Source organism: Chanos chanos, chromosome 5 (genome assembly GCF_902362185.1).
Source record: "Chanos chanos chromosome 5, fChaCha1.1, whole genome shotgun sequence".
Classification (NCBI taxonomy): domain Eukaryota; kingdom Metazoa; phylum Chordata; class Actinopteri; order Gonorynchiformes; family Chanidae; genus Chanos; species Chanos chanos.
The window spans coordinates 20,230,122-20,247,257 of NC_044499.1; the positions used below are offsets into that span (position 1 = coordinate 20,230,122).

General features: G+C 40.6%; 2 protein-coding genes across 2 annotated transcripts; both read right to left on the reverse strand.

Moving 5' to 3' along the window:
• Positions 1-171: 171 nt before the first annotated feature.
• On the reverse strand, positions 172-5,779 carry ppp1r7 (protein phosphatase 1, regulatory (inhibitor) subunit 7). The gene is made up of 10 exons (XM_030774499.1): positions 5,731-5,779; positions 4,710-4,805; positions 4,542-4,597; positions 4,358-4,423; positions 3,971-4,101; positions 3,576-3,738; positions 3,353-3,469; positions 3,147-3,251; positions 2,515-2,601; positions 172-1,882 (listed from the first exon to the last, which is right to left on the reverse strand). Exons 1-10 carry the CDS (start codon positions 5,768-5,770, stop codon positions 1,706-1,708), a joined length of 1,038 nt encoding a protein of 345 aa, XP_030630359.1. The 5' UTR covers positions 5,771-5,779; the 3' UTR covers positions 172-1,705.
• A 129-nt stretch (positions 5,780-5,908) lies between these two features.
• On the reverse strand, positions 5,909-17,089 carry gk5 (glycerol kinase 5). Its single transcript, XM_030774496.1, has 16 exons — positions 16,641-17,089; positions 16,456-16,549; positions 16,175-16,250; positions 15,972-16,065; positions 14,732-14,863; positions 14,369-14,444; positions 13,987-14,048; positions 13,657-13,730; positions 13,453-13,513; positions 13,041-13,167; positions 12,056-12,160; positions 11,744-11,838; positions 11,349-11,452; positions 10,040-10,099; positions 9,727-9,860; positions 5,909-7,897 (listed from the first exon to the last, which is right to left on the reverse strand). Exons 1-16 carry the CDS (start codon positions 16,767-16,769, stop codon positions 7,740-7,742), a joined length of 1,581 nt encoding a protein of 526 aa, XP_030630356.1. The 5' UTR covers positions 16,770-17,089; the 3' UTR covers positions 5,909-7,739.
• Between the last annotated feature and the right edge of the window lie 47 nt (positions 17,090-17,136).

Below are 17,136 nucleotides of genomic sequence, written 5' to 3' on the forward strand. Positions count from 1 at the left end.
TTGTTCATTGTAATTAGCGAGGAGTTCACTCTTATTGTCATGATGATAACCAGTACGCATTCTTAACACATTCCTGTTAATTTCATAGCGTAGGACAATAAGCCCCCCGCCCCAAAAAACAAATAATAATAATAATAAAAAAAAAACCCCAAATATATGCGTGTTGTTCAAATTAAGTTTATTGTTTCTGTATTGTTCTGTTGTTTATAATACATTCAGTTCAAAAGTCAACCAAGCGCATTTAAAACAAAATTAAAATCAGGCAAATTAAAAGAAATCCTAGAGCAATGTTCCCAGAAACATTTTGAGGAACAGGGGTTATCCCACAGCAAAGCGGGCTTCCTTGGACTTTCCCTTCCTTCCAAGGAGTTTAGGAATCCACCACCATTATCGTGAGCCTATGTTAGCAATTTCTGTGTCCCGAGACACTGAGATGAGACTCTCTGGCTGTGATGACCTTCAACAAGTATCCCCATTTTCAAAACAAGCCCTAAAACTCCTCTGCGTTGTTGCTATGCACCTGTCACCTTCGATGAAGTCCCAATTCCTGGTAAAATACTGTACACCTGAGTTTCCTTCAAACTTAAGATCCTAAAACATCTGCAACCTCTTTTAGAAATCTTTACTCTCACCAAATATTGAAACAGGTGGGACACTAACAGTAACATATATATATATATTTTTTTCTTATCAAAGGGATGGATTTCACCGTTAAGTATCTGGTCCAATAATTGAACTGATCCACAGTTTGACTGAGGAGTGAAGTGCGTGAGGGTGCAGTTTAACTATGCAGTGCAAAACATATAACTATGCTGTTGTCACCAAGTCAACACATACAGCAAAACTTAACTGATATGCAATTAGCACCTGGACAGTTGACATGAAGCACTTTAGAATGAAAGCTGCAGTTACTGTGGTGTATCTAAAATATCATATCAAGAGATCTATTAAATAAACAAAAATAAGACTGTATTGTCCAGTGTACCTTCACATGAATTGTAGTGTGTTGAATATTTTTCAGAGACAAATCTTTAAAAAAAAAAAACACACAACTTCCTGAACAGAAACAGTACAGAAAAGAAATGAAATCAACATTTCATTTTTCCCTCTTTATATGCCCTAGTGGAGAAATAGGAGAGAGAGTAGGGAGCAAGGGGTTGGCCAAGGTGTCAGAATGTTATCATCCTCCGACTCGCATGCACAGGGAACGCAGGGGCATCATTTTCACATTTGCCAAAAAAAAAAGCGAACACCCCCCTCCTCTCCCCTACCCCACCACCCTGCCTCCTGCTCCTAATTGACCACTCTGTCCCTCCTCTGTGATATGCAATGCGGGAATTGTGCTCGGTCCAAACTGAAAATAAATAACAAGCTTTCACACCATAGCATAGGTCAGGTCAGGTCAAGTCTCTGTGTCGATTAAAGGGTGCCAATACATGGGTATTTATGTGAACAGGCATCAGCAGAAGTGTGTGGGTTTGTATGTGTCGCTGAGAGAAGTGTGTTACAGCCAAAGAGATGAGAAGGGGAAAGGGCTCGTTAAATGTGAGGAAGAGGAGGGTGACGTGGTTCAGATGAAGGTCCGCGGGGTAGGGGTGAATGTGGCAGGCTGCGCGGTGCACGGCGGTGCGGTGGGAAGAAGGCAGGGTGGGGGGCGGTGCTTAAGCACGGGCACTGGGCAGGGCCAAGGTGGCTGGTGAGGCGATCAGAAGCGGATGAAGGTGGCATCGATCTGCCTGACGCTAGGCAGCGCTAGCATGATCTTGCGTCTGTACTGAGGGTCCTTCTGCAAAGGGTTCCTCTCCAGGTACACCGTCACCAGGCCTTTAGCATTCTTCAGTTCATCTAAGTCCGCCCAGTTATCAATCTGGTTATCATTCATCTACGGGAAGCAAAGAAAAATGGAAAGAGAAATTGGAGATACTTTTGAATGAGGAAAAAGCTTCGGGTTGTCAATAGATAAGAGGGGCCAGTCTGGCCCTTTGGTCGTTTAATTCTTACTCACTGCCAACAAACAGTACAAGAAAGCTTTACAAAAACTCTCATTGTATAATGTTGCTTCCTGGTCTCCTCTGTCACTATGTTAGTCATTTTTGATTCTCTCTTTGGAAGGACAGAGGAATTCAATCTCAATTTTTTTTATTGCAGGTTATCAAAGTTATGAAAGACTCTACAAGTTTAACAGAGTGAGCACAAAACTGTTTTATGGTAAATTTTAATTGCCATGGCTACCTCACAGTCACCTGACCTGACAGTTGAAGTCTAACACTGTCCTGGAACAGGTGATGTGTTCTGGCATACTGGATGTCATCCCAGAATGAACTGGATAAACAACCTGTGTTACCTCAAATGCCCTTAGGACCTGACAAGTTCTTTTACCAATAAATTGTCTCTAATCTGTCTCTGTAGTGCTTACAGTATTATGTACCAAAACTTGCTGCTCATTATTGTCCTGTGATGACTTTATGCTTACGGACCAGTACTTCTTTCTTTCTCTTTACCATTATCCCTTACCCAAAATTCCTGAAGCTCTGTCAAATGGCTGATGTTTTCAATCTTTTTTACTCGGTTGGCAGCAATGTCCAGAGTTGTGAGTTTTTTCTGAAGGACAGTGAGAGACAGAGAGAGAAAGAGAGAAAGAGAGAGAGAGAGAGAGAGAGAGAGAGGCAGACAGACAAACAGACATGGGACTGCTGAGAGTTTTCATCTTGGTAGATATTCTGGGAGATATGAGAGCAAAAAAGCCACAGCTCAATGGGAAACAAGGCCTATGCTGAAATCCCTGCTCTCACAAATGGCTATAAATGGCCATTATATAAAAGGCACGCCACAGGAAAGAGTAATAATGCATTATTAACGCAATTCCTTCAGAAAGCACACCCTTTGCCTTGAGTCATTAAACAAATAATACTACAGTCCTCAAAAAATGTGGTTGGGCTAACCTTTTTGCCATTCTCCAATCTTAATGCAGATACACTTTTGGAAATATGCCCAGGGTATCAGCATTCAGTCATTTGTTTAAATAGTTTAAATTATGTCAAGTATTAGCATTGTTTCAAAACAAAAAAAAAGAAAACAGACATAACCTTCAAGCTCTAGAGAGAAGCAAAATGGAGGACATCTGAGTTGTACTGTGTGTGACTTACATTGTTCTCCAACCCTTCAATAACCTCAACGCCATTATGACTCAAGTAAAGCTCTCGCAGGTTCACCAGATTCTGCAGTCCCTCTATCTTTGTAATCCGATTGCTCTAGAAAGCGACAATTTCATGTGATTAAATGAAAAGGAATATGACAAGTAACATGTAAGCACAAGCATATTCAGAATCATGGTAAGAGAGTGGGAGTATACCTGAATACTGAGGACAGTAAGGTTAGTCAAGGCATCTAAGTTCTGTAACTGGGTGATCTTATTTGTGCCTAGAAACAAGCTATCCAATGAAGTCAGCGAGTCCAGATTCTCGATGACCTAAAATCAGCGAAACATGTTTTTAAGCCACTTAAATGGACGGGCCATCGTTGACAATATGTGAAATCGTTATCCAATGGGTGCCTGTTATCCACTGACTGCTCACCCGAATACGGTTGGAGCCAAGCTCCAGCATCTCTAGATTAGTCAGGTTGTCAAGGTTGGCGATGCAGGTGATCTTATTATGTAACAAGAAGAGCTTCTTGACTCGAGTCAGGGTCTCCAAACCCTCGATCTTCCTCAGGATGTTGAAGGACACGTCCAGCTGCCTGTCAATCATAACCAATCATCAAGACTATTTATAACAAATCTTAGGTTTAAATCACTGTGTATGAGCTTGTACATGTATGTGTATTAGGGGTTGCACAGAGTTCTCGAGCAGTTACATCAACTTTTGAGTTTCTATATTATCGTCGAGAACTCATTAATCACATGATGTATTAATTGCACTTGTGCAACCCCTAATATGTATGTCTGCATTATTTCATCTCTATGACTCACTCCAGCTCGGTTAAAGTTTGCAGGTTCTCAAGTTTCCGGATCTGGTTATCATAGAGGTCCAGTTCCCGAAGGGATACCAAACTCTCCAGGTTTTCAATCTTCTTGATGAGGTTCTGTCTCATGGAAAGTGTCTAAGATGTGGGGGAAAAAAAAGGAAAAGGAGTTCTTTATCATTACACCATTCTTTATGGCTCCACCCCTAATCAGGTCATACCTCCAGCAACACTGCTGATACATGCATATCTGAAATGTTTATCATGAACACCTATTGTAAAGTTAAGTTAGGACAAGTACCTGGTGATGTGGTGTAAGCATAAGGACACAAAACTATTGTAAACTGAGACGAAAGAGATACGTCTTTAAACAAGGCATTACATTACCACTAACCTTGGCCTTCTTCAAAACCTCCAGCCCCTCAATTTTGCCAATCCGACAGTGGACCAGATCCACATCCTAAGAGATAAAATGGAAAGTTTAGCACAAGCTTAAAGGCGCTACATGAGCAACCAAAATAACAGGGCACAAATGAAAAGTAAAAAAACTGCACCAATTTTCCATCTCTTCAACCCACCTCCTCTTCTGGGTCAAGGGTTATGGTGTCCATATCAACAGGTGACTCCTCTTTATCTGAGAAAGAAAGTCAGAAGGGAGTGGAGAGAGATGGGCTATGTTACCTGAACAGTTCAACTGGGTCAATATGACGGGAAACGAGAACAGAAAAACCATGGACTGTAATAACCTGCAGACGCTGGTTGCTCAGGATCCACCTCGCCATTGAGGCTCTTCCTTTTAGTCTCATCATCTCCAGATTCCTCCGACTCTCCCCTCCTGTCAACTGCAAATCAGAAACAGTTGTAGCTTGTCATGTGAGCCTAAATTAAACCCGTTTAGTCGCATACATGTATACATCGCTGAGATGAGAAACAACGAGAATATGCCGTAGCTCAGTTGGATTCTTTGTGACAAATGCAGAGGCTAGTCACATGTTCCATGCGCTTTGATTTAGACCGTAGAACTGGGGGTGTGCTGGGTCCGTGATGTTCTCCCCAACATGTTCACATCTCGGAGACAAAAAGTGATATATGTGATTGAAAGTTATCTTTGGGTTGTTCTCACAAGTAGAACTAACTTATATTAAAGTGAAACATATCTCTGTAGCTTCGTGGCTAACGAGCCAGATGCCATTCAGTATTAAGTCCATCACACACCCTACTAGTGGTTCAGCAGATGACGTCTAGCCACCTATTTCAAGTATATATACAGATGTGAACTAGTAAAACATCGAAAACAGAAACTTCTCTAAAGTCGTACAGTAACTCTGACATTAATAACATTCAGACAGTTCAACGGGCAAGGAGGAGAGCCTGGCAGCTAATGTTAGCTAGCTATTAGCCGAGCAGCTGGCTAACCGACAGAATCCTCCTCGCCGATACGTACAGTATCGGCCTATAGCAAGATAAATCAATTAAAAGCACTCGGAAACACAGAATACACTTTCAAAAATAAAAAAAGCTGAATGGTCCATTCGTCGTGCTCATAAAATGTGTTAGATCTAGCTATCTAGTCGGCAAGCGTTGTGAACGTAAACAATCACATCACACCTTCCGTGGACTGAACGGATGACAGTTTAGCTGAGGAAGATTGCAAATGACCTCGACGTGAATGATGCAGCTCCCCAAAAGACAGCAGAAAGGACAGTAACATTTAAACATTAATTTATGTCACCAATAACCCGTGTGATAATAACCATTTAAGCTCACCTTCCATCTCCTGGGGTTCGCCTACAGTCAAGGTAGCCATTTTTCTTGAGACCCACCTACTGTTTAATGATTGACGTTAGCATCAACCAATCCTTCAACGGAATCCTATTTTCTCAAAGAGTACACGAAACGCTTAAAACTTCGTGGTTACGTAAATAATAAGAACACAATATCGATATATTGCTTAAAAGTTTGTGTTTATTGTAAATGTTGTTTAGTTGATTTTAATAAGAAAAAAATATTTATAATTTGGCGACACTTTTCATTTGTAGTTTTCATTCATTTGGTATACATTTGTTTTCTTACGGCTCGCAACAATTTCCTGGACAGTCTCAAACCAGATATCTGAAAACAGAGATCTTTTGAAAATGACTAATCTGAATGGTAAACTATGAACTTTTTGTTGCATCTCATTTGTCACAGTAATCACATATCCCAAATTCAAATATTGTTATAACCATACAATTAAAGGTCTAACAGTTAATAATCAGCAGGTTTCATACCCCACTAGTCATGCTTGTCTAAGCAAAGATCAACCCCAAGACACTGCATAACTCTGGAAAAAATGACAACAGTTTCACAGACATGCTACATTATTACATAAAAATCCCCATGTTAAAATTCTTTTTCCCCATTAAAAGGAATTAACAAAGACTGAATTGCAAAGTGTCTGGTAGCTCTGAGACACACATTGTCATTTTAGGGTTCACAGTTGATCATTTTCCATTCAAGTACAATAAAAATACAGCGACATTTTTAAAATGCATTGTTCCTTAAACGCAAAAAAAAAAAAAGGAAAGAAAAAAAGAGACCTTGTCTCTCCACTGAATGTTGTTGGCATAATGTTGAGGCACTTACAGTTGGACACAGAATCCTTTATCATCATAGCTTTCCTCTTTTCTCTAGGTCTAAACTCTATCAGCATGACTACTCTTCTGTTTAATGAAATAAAATACAAAAGGTAAATTTTCCCTGGTACAGAGCATCATCAGAGGCATGGCTTAATTTAGATTTCAGGTGCTGTGCTGGAGATCCAATAAAATGATGATATACCTGGTACCATCATATCTCTCTTGCCTATTAAAATGTAATTTTGGAAAAAGACACTGCTGAACAAACAAAGTATGGGACAGTATACATAACCACACCAAAGAGCTATGTAACACATTCCTGACAAATGGATATAAATTACAATAAACTGATATTAAACAGGTACTGTACAGCAGTTAAGAGTCACAAAATGTACCTTCAATGGCACAGAAGGATGTCATTAGACAAACATGTCAGTTAGATCAATATTAACAGAGGTTTCTGTTTCTGTTGCCATGTCTCCGATGGGTTTTGTGATAATGCTTGGCGTTACCAGGCAAAGACGCTGTGGCTCTTGAATTCGCCTCCCGAAATATGCAGTTTTCTTGTCCTGTCTTAAGTGAATGCTTACCTGCACAAAAACCTCAGCCTTATTCACGCATGGACCCGACATGTACTCCTCAAGAATACCGGTCATTAATCGCTCCATGTAAACAACAATGAAACAAAGCTGCAACTAACAGCTATATTAAACCAATTTAACAAAAAAAATTAACAAAAAAAAAGCACTCACAACAAGTATTCATTATCTACGCATGTACAGGCATCTCATCTAGATATTTAGGTCATGAGTTCAAATGGCATTTTGCATCCACTATTTTCAGAAATGTCTTTAAAAATCAATCAGTAGTGCCTTCAGACAGTCAGAGAGGTCCTATGGAGATGAGCAGCAAAAAAAGGGTGCCAAGGCACTGGTCATTAACATGATAGACATTACAATATGGTCCTGACGGGCTTTAGTTTCCCAGTGAATCTAAAATAAAGTCAGTGGCTAATGAAGACAGGGTGGGTGATGAGGGACTAAACTGAAGGTGACAGAGTATGAGTAATATGAGTAATACGAGAGATAGTGAGATCAGCGGATCCACAAAGAACAGATATGGGTCACTGGGCCAGTTGCAAACCAGCAAGTAGCACCATTAAGGTTGGCTGTACCAGTGCAAGGACCGTTTTAGCGCTCTTTCCCAGTTCTGTAGAATGGTCTCGTATTTGCCCCCATCACCTTTCCCATACTGGGGCATGAAGAGCCGGTCTGTGGTCTGCAGTTTCTTCAGCTCCTCTTTGTTCTTCCAGAGACCTATGGAAACATGCCAGAGCAGGAAAACAACCATCAGGGGATTAGGAGAGAGAGAAAAAAAAAAACAGAACCAGACGAAACAGGACTACAACCACTGTGAATGGAAAATGGTAATTTGTCCTACAATACTCTTTGTTCTGGTCTGAAGTGAGGACGACCTGTAAAACCTGTAGCCTAAATTACAAATTGAGACTCTGAATGTCTGGAATGGCAGATACTTGACTCACTATCACAGACCCCATATATAACTGTATTACCAGTGTTGGAAGTAACGCGTTACAAAGTAATACGTTACTGTAATTCCACTACTTTTGGCGGTAACAAGTAATGTAACGAATTACCTTTTCAAGTTAAATAACGCAATTACAATTACTGAAATTTAAATGGGCTCGTTACTTGTTACTTTTGTCTTGCATGAAAATATTAATGGACAACTGCAGACTATAGCATACAATTTCAGCCTATTCCCCCAATTTCCTGTTTATGAACCCAAATATACCTAGCCCTCTCAACTAGCGACTATGGTCCCCTAGAATCTCTTTGTCAATGCACTGACCAAATTAACAGCTGGACGTCTCAAAAGTTCCTTCAGCTGAATAAGGACAAAACTGAAATAATCTTATTTGGGGAAAAATGAGGAGACACTCTGGATTGCTACTCATCTTAACTCAAAAGGACTCAAAGTGAAGGACACTGTTAAAAACCCTGGTGTCTTAATTGATTGCAATCTCAGTTTTAACAACCATGTGAAAGCAATAACTAAATCAGCTTTTTACCATCTTAAAAATATAGTCAAACTTGGAGGCCTTATGTCAAAACATGCATTAGAAAAATTCACTCATGCTTTTATTTCCAGCAGGGTTGACTATTGCAAGGGTCTTTTCACAGGCTTCCCTAAAAGAACTATCAATCAGCTTCAGCTTGTACAAAATGCACTGGCTTCTGGTAAGTCACAGAACTGACTTTAAAGCACTGCTGCTTGTTTATAAAATGCTAAATGGGGCAGGACCAAAATACCTCTCAGATCTGTTTTAGCAGTACACACCTGCTAGACCTCTCAGATCACTGGAGAGAAATCTGTTGGTAATACCTACTGTCAGAACTAAACACAATGAAGCAGCTTTTAGTTGTTATGCTGCTCAGTTCTGGAACCAACGTCCTGATGACATCAAAGGTGCTCCAACTACAGCCAGTTTCAAATCTAGACTCAAAACCCAACTGTTCTCAGATGCTTTTTGTTAACTAATGGAATGCACTCTATTTTTCCCTATGTTCTTTTATGCACTCTTACCTTTGCTCTTTTAACTGTTTTAATGTACTCTACCTTTTTTTATTTTTATATATATATATGTATTTTTTTTATAATCTCTTATTTTTCTATGCTCTTTTATCTGCATATTCGTAAAGCACTTTGAATTACTTATGTGTATGAATTGTGTTGTATAAGTAAACTTGCCTTGCCTTGCCTAATTGGGTTAACAATGTACCATCTTATACAATATGTCAGGATCAAAGAGATAGGGTATAAAAGATAGTTCTCTGTTTCCTTGTGTGAGTATTACTGTGGACAGACACAATCTCTTTTCTCAACTGGTCTGCCTGGTTTCTTGCCTATCCATCACTAGTGTCCAAATTACTCAACAAAAGCTTCTCCCTGCATCAACAGTGTAGACTACAAACATAAAGGTATCCTACAACACCAACTCACTAGCTCATTAATCATCAAAACGGCTGGATGTATGCAGATCAAATGTAGTTACGTGACATTTGACTCCACATGAATATTGACTGTATTAACATGAGGTATGTAAACAAATGTGTTCTCCTACCAACTCCAAGTCCTGCAACAAACGCTGCCCCCAGGCAGGACATGTCAAAGTGACTCGGCCGCGAGACCTTCCTCCCCAGCAGATCCGTTGTGAGCTGCATGATGAAGTCATTGGTACAGACACCTCCATCTGCCCTGTACATACACACATACAACAAACACATGTGCAGACATTCATGCACACATGCATCCACACACACACACACACACACACGCACACATCCAAAGAAACATCAGCTTGAAGCTACTGAATTAAAAGCCAACTTCACCTTCAACGCTAAATCCAAATTATTAGAGGACAGAGAGATTAATACCTAATTTTAGTGATGGGAATGCACGTCTCTCGGAGCATGATGTCATAGAGCTGTTTGTTCCTGTAAGACATGTCATGCACAGGCACATTAAATTCTATATAATTCAAACAGACTCCCCACTAGGGCTGCTGCAGCACAGAAATTTCCTTACAGCGGTATTTGAAGAACCTTGCGGTTTGCGGTAATACCGCAACCCAAGCCCCCTGTGTTTAATTATTCATTAATTTGATGTTACTCGTCCATTAATATGTTGAAATCGACACCTGACGGCATCAATTCACCGGCCATTGTTCGTAAAAACAAAAATGCTGTACGCAAAGCGTCTACCGCCACTTACATCCTTGTCTGGCTCCAGTGAGAGACCTATGAGTAAGTGCTAAGTATTACATCTGTTTAAAGTGCAAGCAATACGTGCGAGTTTCCTTTCCCCCTTGTCATTGGGTTCAAACCTAAAATGTGCCCAAAGTGGCGATGACACATTTGGCTTTGCAACAAGAAACATAGCCTCTACTGTTTTATCGCTTTAAAACACAAAAATCCATCGATTGAGTTCAAGGCCATCGCTTAGGCTAAGTGTACTGGTTTATTCATGACATGCATTTCAAAAACCAAATAAAATAAAAATTGATTAACTTAACAGTAAAACATATTTATTACACACATTTCAAAAGCATTTTACGTGAGTTTTATTACGCATTATAATTACTAAACATGGGTATAGACAGGGATTATCATATATTGAATGTTTTCCTCCATAACATTACTTGTCAACAGTTGGCATTTGCTCACTAGTCTTCAACACCAGACTTGCAAACCACTTATCCTCTGTGTCAGTCCTGTCGATTGATTTGATTGGTCAGTCAACCAGACAGTTACAATTACGTGATGTACTTGCTGGTGTAGGCTCAGTGCAGTGGTATGGGGATTTTAGGATACTTTTTTCATTCTCATGTGAAGAGATTTAAAAAAAACAAAACAAAAAAAAGCAAGTGTACTGTGGACGTGATCCTTTTAAAAACTGATACAAAAAAGTGAGTTTTCAAAATATGCGAATACATGTAGACACGGCCACAGACCAAGCCAAAAGCTACATGAGGATGGCAGCACTCTCAGAGGGGGGAGGGAGGGGGTGTTAAACTGTGACAATGGAGGGCCGGAGTTCTGCTGCTTTATCCTCACTGTCTTACTTGGTTTTCACCAGTCAAACCAAGGTGTTAGGCAGCTAAATTGCAGTCTATGAATGGTCAGAGTTGAATATTTCTGGTCTAAGTGATTTCAGTTCTAATGAGTGATATTGTTATATATTTACCTAAATGCGATGGACTCTAAAATGGCTCTGACTAGATGGCTCTTTGTGGTGGATGGTTTAAGGCCCATGAAAGAAGCACAAGCCTTGGGGTCATTCAGTGGAGCCTGAGGTATGCAAACACACACACATCTTTACACACATAGACAACACACAGGGAACAAAAGGCAATAACATGGCCTAATAAACAGCTAAATCAAATGAAGGTCTCATGATAAAACACCAAGGAAAAGCATCACTTACAAAATGTGCTGGCACAAAATGGTAAGCAGTAGAAGCAAAAACATAAGAGTATTAGAATACAGCACAGCTCTGGGTAAAAAAGGTGAGTCTGACACCTCCCTTCTGAGGTATCGGAAATATGAACACACACACAGACAACATACACACATACACACCTGTAGTCCACTGAAAGACGGGACAAAGCACACACCATCGGAGTCCTCCACACTGGTTGCCATGGCTTCAGTTTCCTTAACGTCCGAGAACAGACCTGTCAGATAAGAGAACATCACTATAAGAAAATTGTGATCGTCATCATCGTGACCATGATAATTGCACTTAACACCATCAAAATTTCATCATCCTTCATCATCAAAAGCACAGTCATCTCTGTTATCATTATAATCTTCTCCGGCAATATGGTCATTCTGCATGTCAGCAGTGTGGGTTTCTTTTGAGTTCAAATAAAAGTCTCTTCTCTCTCTCACCCAGTTCCTGAGCCCATTTAATGGCTGTGCCTGTGCCGGCAGCGTTGCCCTCTGCCAGGTACACCACCTCAGGCCCAATTTTCCAGCCGACCAGTGGGTACAGACCTGATTACACACACAGATACAGATACACACACACACACACACACACACACACACACACACACAGGAATACTGTGAAGAAATCTGTTTTCACATCAAGTTTCAATAAAAGTATTCTCAATAAAAACCACTAGGAGGAGGTATCCACAAATGACATTATGACATTCTACAATATGAGCATCGAGATGTGCAGCCTGTTTGAACAGAGTGACATTTGGACGTTTGAAGTCTCTGCGATATTTTGATTTGACATTTTACAGGATTTCTTGTTCTGTCGTTCTTCGTTCACTCTGTGGGTGTGGACTGATCTGCAATTCTGTGACGTGGACTGATAAGCACACGCACACTCTATACAACTCCCCCGTTAGAAGAAAAATATTTTCATAAAATAATCAACATGAATGTTTCTTGTGCATTTCCCCTCATGTTTCCTATACACCATCTGGAGCACACAGCCAATGGGCAACTTTTTGATGTGGCTCAACAAATTAATAATGCAGGTGGTGGTATGGGGACACAGCTGTGGAGATCAGATTAACACAGATTAACAGTGGCTATTAACAACTCTTTTGGTGTGGATCACTGTTCAGTTAATTAACAAGTATGTTACAATTACAATTACAGTTAGCAAAGAACACATGTAAACACATATCACGAATGTTACAGGTCAGGACCAAATGGAGAAGAAAAAACTTTGTTGATGGAGCTCTAAAGGTGGAGGCTGGCATTTTGCTGAATAGTGAAAATCTGCTTTAATTAAAAAGATTTGAAAATTTTTTCAGGGTTTAAAAATCAGCTTTTCCAAGTCAAGCCGAGTGTTTCTCTCTCTCCTCCAATGCTTATTGCTCTGACGCAATTAAGTCAGGCAAAGTGTAATGTTTACCTGCCACAGAGGTGTGTGGTTTGCTTCCTGTGTTTATGTCCATGAAGGTGCCTGTTCCCATGGTGATTTTTACATCCCCTGTTTCGAAGCAGCATTCGCCAAACATGGCCGCCTGCTGATCTGCCATCTGCGACAGAGAAACCAGAATTTACAGTCACAATCATCACCGTCAACCTGAACAGCCCAAACAGCTGTTAAAATTTTCCTTTAATAGTATTAAAATAAACAAACAAACAAAAACACAAATGCATTAACTCAATAATGCATGTTTATCTGAATATTACAAACAAAAATAAAGACATTCAGAGCAGGCTGACTCGTCCACACATGAAGGTACATGGCACATACGAAAGTGAGGCAAACACTTCTCATGTAATAGAACGTGAAAATAGGGAAACTGAATGTTACTCACGACAGACATGATAGGAATAGGTATGCCAAAGATGGAGGGATCTGTTGAACCGAAGTTATGGCTAAAAAGGATGAGACAGCGGAGGAAGAGGGCGTGAGGTGGGGCGGGAGGTTGCGTGTCAGAGGGTTTATTAGAAAACCCAGTCATCATGACTTTTAATTATTAAAATTAGTCATCTGATTACTTTTTGAATTATCGTCATACCTTGTGTCCTGTACCACTGGGAGAATAGAGAGTGGTAGAGAGAGGAGTGCACAGAGAAATCCACTCCAGCACATCTACAAACACACACAGATACACACACAAACAAAACACAATCCCAGCTGTTAACACAGCGATCACAAAAATACTATTAAACCCATGTGAAACAGAGAGACACAAATGCCTCTGTCATCATTACTACCTAGATTCTACAAACAAGGACTATTACTACAGAAACACCCTTGAGAGAAGACAAAATTACAGGGAGTTGAGCATCATCATCATAGTGCATGACCACAAAACCAAGACACTGACATTACACCTACTACTGACCTGGTACGAGTCAAACATTGCTGTGGCACTGGCGTTGGAGTAGTCTGTAGCATGGACCAAACCTGCAACAACATCCCCCAAACCAAATACACGTGTAAATCAGGCCTCTATTCCCAAACCTCACAATGAGATATGTTGAGACATTTTACAGTACTAGCGTACGTTCAGTGAAGTTGTGCAATACCTCTAACAAGTACTATATGAGGATTAACCAAATCAAATGTGGATTCCTGTCTACAAACAAAAATGGACTTTGAAAGATTTACACAAGAGTGTCCAAGCAAAACAAGCACTAACACATAAAAGATGTTACGCTCTTATCTTATGAATATCTGCCCACAGACAGACGGTAAACACATGGAAAAGTGTACTTGCCATTTACCTTTAGTCAGTTTGTACAGCAGCCATGTGTCAATAGTCCCAAAGCAGCAATTTCCTTCCTCTACTGCTTTTGTTAACTAGGAGAGGAGAGAGGAGAAGACAGGAGAGGAGAGGAGAGAAGAGAAGAGAAGAGAAGAGAAGAGAAGAGAAGAGAAGAGAAGAGAAGAGAAGAGAAGAGAAGAGAAGAGAAAAGAGGTCATTTTTATTTGAGCAGTTTTCAAGTGTTTTGACTATCTGACATATCACAACACATTAATCATGCTCATTTCCACACTGTACTTCTCTCCTTCTCCTACATTCGACCTCTTTTAACCCCTTTATTTCCCTCTTACGGTGTTCTCCTCTGGACAGATCCTCCCTTTACCTGTGGCATGTTGCGTAGGACCCACGACAGCCGCAGGGAAACGTGCTGCGTGGAGAAGACCACCAGGCTGGTTGCCAGGAAACGCTTATGTCTGCTAAGGAAGTGCAGGGCCTTCAGAATACCCTGCAGTGTCTGTCATCACAAAGAACACACACGCGCACACACACACGCACACACACGCGCGTGCACACACACACACACACACACACACACACACACACACACACACCTGTTATCACTGCAATATCACACAGACCGCTATCATTATCTTACAGTAAATAACGTTGTAGTGCAATTAAAGATAAAAGATTGGATGCCTGGACTGTAGTCTGACCTGAAGAGAAGGCAGTCAAGCTGCGTTTCCACGGCAGAGTGAATGTAAATACAATCTTTACTTTTTTGCTGCCTGTTCTAACCCAATTCTGAGACACTCATGCTCTGTTTCTTCAGCCGAATGAACACTTATACGATTTTGTTTTGTTTCATGTCCATTTTAAACCTGACCTCAAAGGTCTAACTGTCCATCTCAGAACTTCCCCTTTGCAAAACACTCGCCTCAGTCAAAGTGAGTGTAACTACCACAAGCATCTTCTGACATACACAAAGCCAAGCATTACATTTTGCTATACCACAATTTCTTGGGGATTTACAACCTTGCAGAAGAGCACTATTAACTTGACTCAGTGTCAGTACTACAAAGTGCCCTGGTTCTCTGTATCCTTGATGAACCTGTGAGATGTAGACAGACTTTGACTAACACACCTATATAAGCCAAGGCAGGTAACTGTCTTCCCCTGTAATCTCGGCCAATGGGCAACTGTCCAACCATTTGATTTTGAATGGTGAAATCACACATGTGTACTTACACCACCCAAACATAAGTAGAAGTTCCTTGGTTATCATTTGGGGACTAATATCAGCAATATCCAGATCTAGAGTGTCAGTGGAGTGTTAAGCCAGGGGGGACAATATTTCATGAGAAAACAGTATACTCGTCATTTACCACTCATATTCTTAATGTGACCTGTGAAACCAGCCTCTATCAACAGAACTGATTTCCATTGAGGACATACTGATAACAACCTTGTCTCTCGTTACAAAGAAATTAATCCCAACTGTAAGGTTTGTCTTTCACTTTTTTCTTTAAGAGGAGGAAGATGTTCACTGGATGTAGACAAGGCAACTACAGAACAGTTAGCATCTTTACTGTGATTCCAGAAAATGAGTATTCAGCTCTCACCTTCCACATACAAGATGTGTTCCATGATCTCACCAGTTCAGCTGCCCTCAGGTCCTGCCAGCTGATGAAATTATGGAAAGGTTTTCCTGTCTTCCTGCAGAACAACACACAGACACACACACACACACACATACATACAGAGACACTGTCAAACCTGATTTTCGTTGTATCTGTGACACACATACTAAACATGATCATATCACCTGTCCCATGTGGTGAAGGTGCCTCTCTGGGTTGAGATGCCGAGGGCCTGCATCTGTCGCATGTGTAGGCCTGAGTCTAAACCCAGAAAATGGGGAGCAGAGAGAGAGAGATGAAGCCTACAGGTTGCCCCACAACATACAGGGTAAAGCTCTTAAGAATGCCAAATTAACTTATTAAGGGGAGCGAACAAATGCAAACAAACAAATCGTTTTCTATGGGAGGCAAACGAATGAAAAGACTTAACAAAAATAAATAAATAAATAAATAAATAGACATTGACCTTGCACGGCGCCTTTTACCACGGCAACAAATGCCTGCCATAGTTCTTCTGGGTCAAGTTCTACCCAACCCGGTTCCGGGTACAGAAGAGACACCTGCGACAAATGAAGCACATAGTAATCCTACAGCTACAGTTTAAGTTTAAGGTACGATTTGGAGTGCTTTGAACAGTTAACTGAAGTTTACCTTCGCAGTGCAGGTTCCTCTGATTCTAGCATCTTTATCGTAGACGTGACATCTCAGAGACGTTGTCCCGACGTCAACCGAAAGAATGTAACTTTCTGTCTTACTGAAGCCGTTTCGCTGGGTCCCCATTGCTCAAGAAGCTCATTTAGATATATTGTCAGTTTCAGCTATTAGTTCGCAGCCATGGCTAAATAGTGCGAGAAATAACCCTCATGGTTTCTCTACTGGCGAGTCTCGCCTGCTGATGTTGCCTTTGATTGAAACTCTGCTCTGCCCATTAAACCTTTGCGCTCCATTCCAGGAAGGTTTCAAAGAACCCTAGCCAAAACAGTTGAGAGAACTGATTGGTTGCGGAAATTTGTCCCGATTGTATTTCGCAACTTTCTGTTCATTTGTCCTTACCGCTCTGTTTCTCTTCAAATTTGCAAATAATAACTAAGTTAAATGACCATCTTACTTTAAAATGATTTCAGGCGAATAATTTGCTTTATCAAAC

What these genes read in the sequence shown, in the direction of transcription:
- ppp1r7 (XM_030774499.1), bottom strand. Translation starts at nt 5,770, where the DNA reads ATGGCTACCTTGACTGTAGGCGAACCCCAGGAGATGGAAG. An exon ending in CCCTTGACCCAGAAGAGGAG is followed by an intron (nt 4,424 to 4,541) that starts GTGGGTTGAAGA and finishes TTTATCTCTTAG; the next exon opens with GATGTGGATCTGGTCCACTG. An exon ending in CAGAGCTTCAGGAATTTTGG is followed by an intron (nt 1,883 to 2,514) that starts GTAAGGGATAAT and finishes TGCTTCCCGTAG; the next exon opens with ATGAATGATAACCAGATTGA.
- gk5 (XM_030774496.1), bottom strand. Translation starts at nt 16,769, where the DNA reads ATGGGGACCCAGCGAAACGGCTTCAGTAAGACAGAAAGTTACATTCTT. An exon ending in GGTAAAAGGCGCCGTGCAAG is followed by an intron (nt 16,251 to 16,455) that starts GTCAATGTCTAT and finishes TTCTGGGTTTAG; the next exon opens with ACTCAGGCCTACACATGCGA. An exon ending in ACACATCTTGTATGTGGAAG is followed by an intron (nt 14,864 to 15,971) that starts GTGAGAGCTGAA and finishes TTGTGATGACAG; the next exon opens with ACACTGCAGGGTATTCTGAA.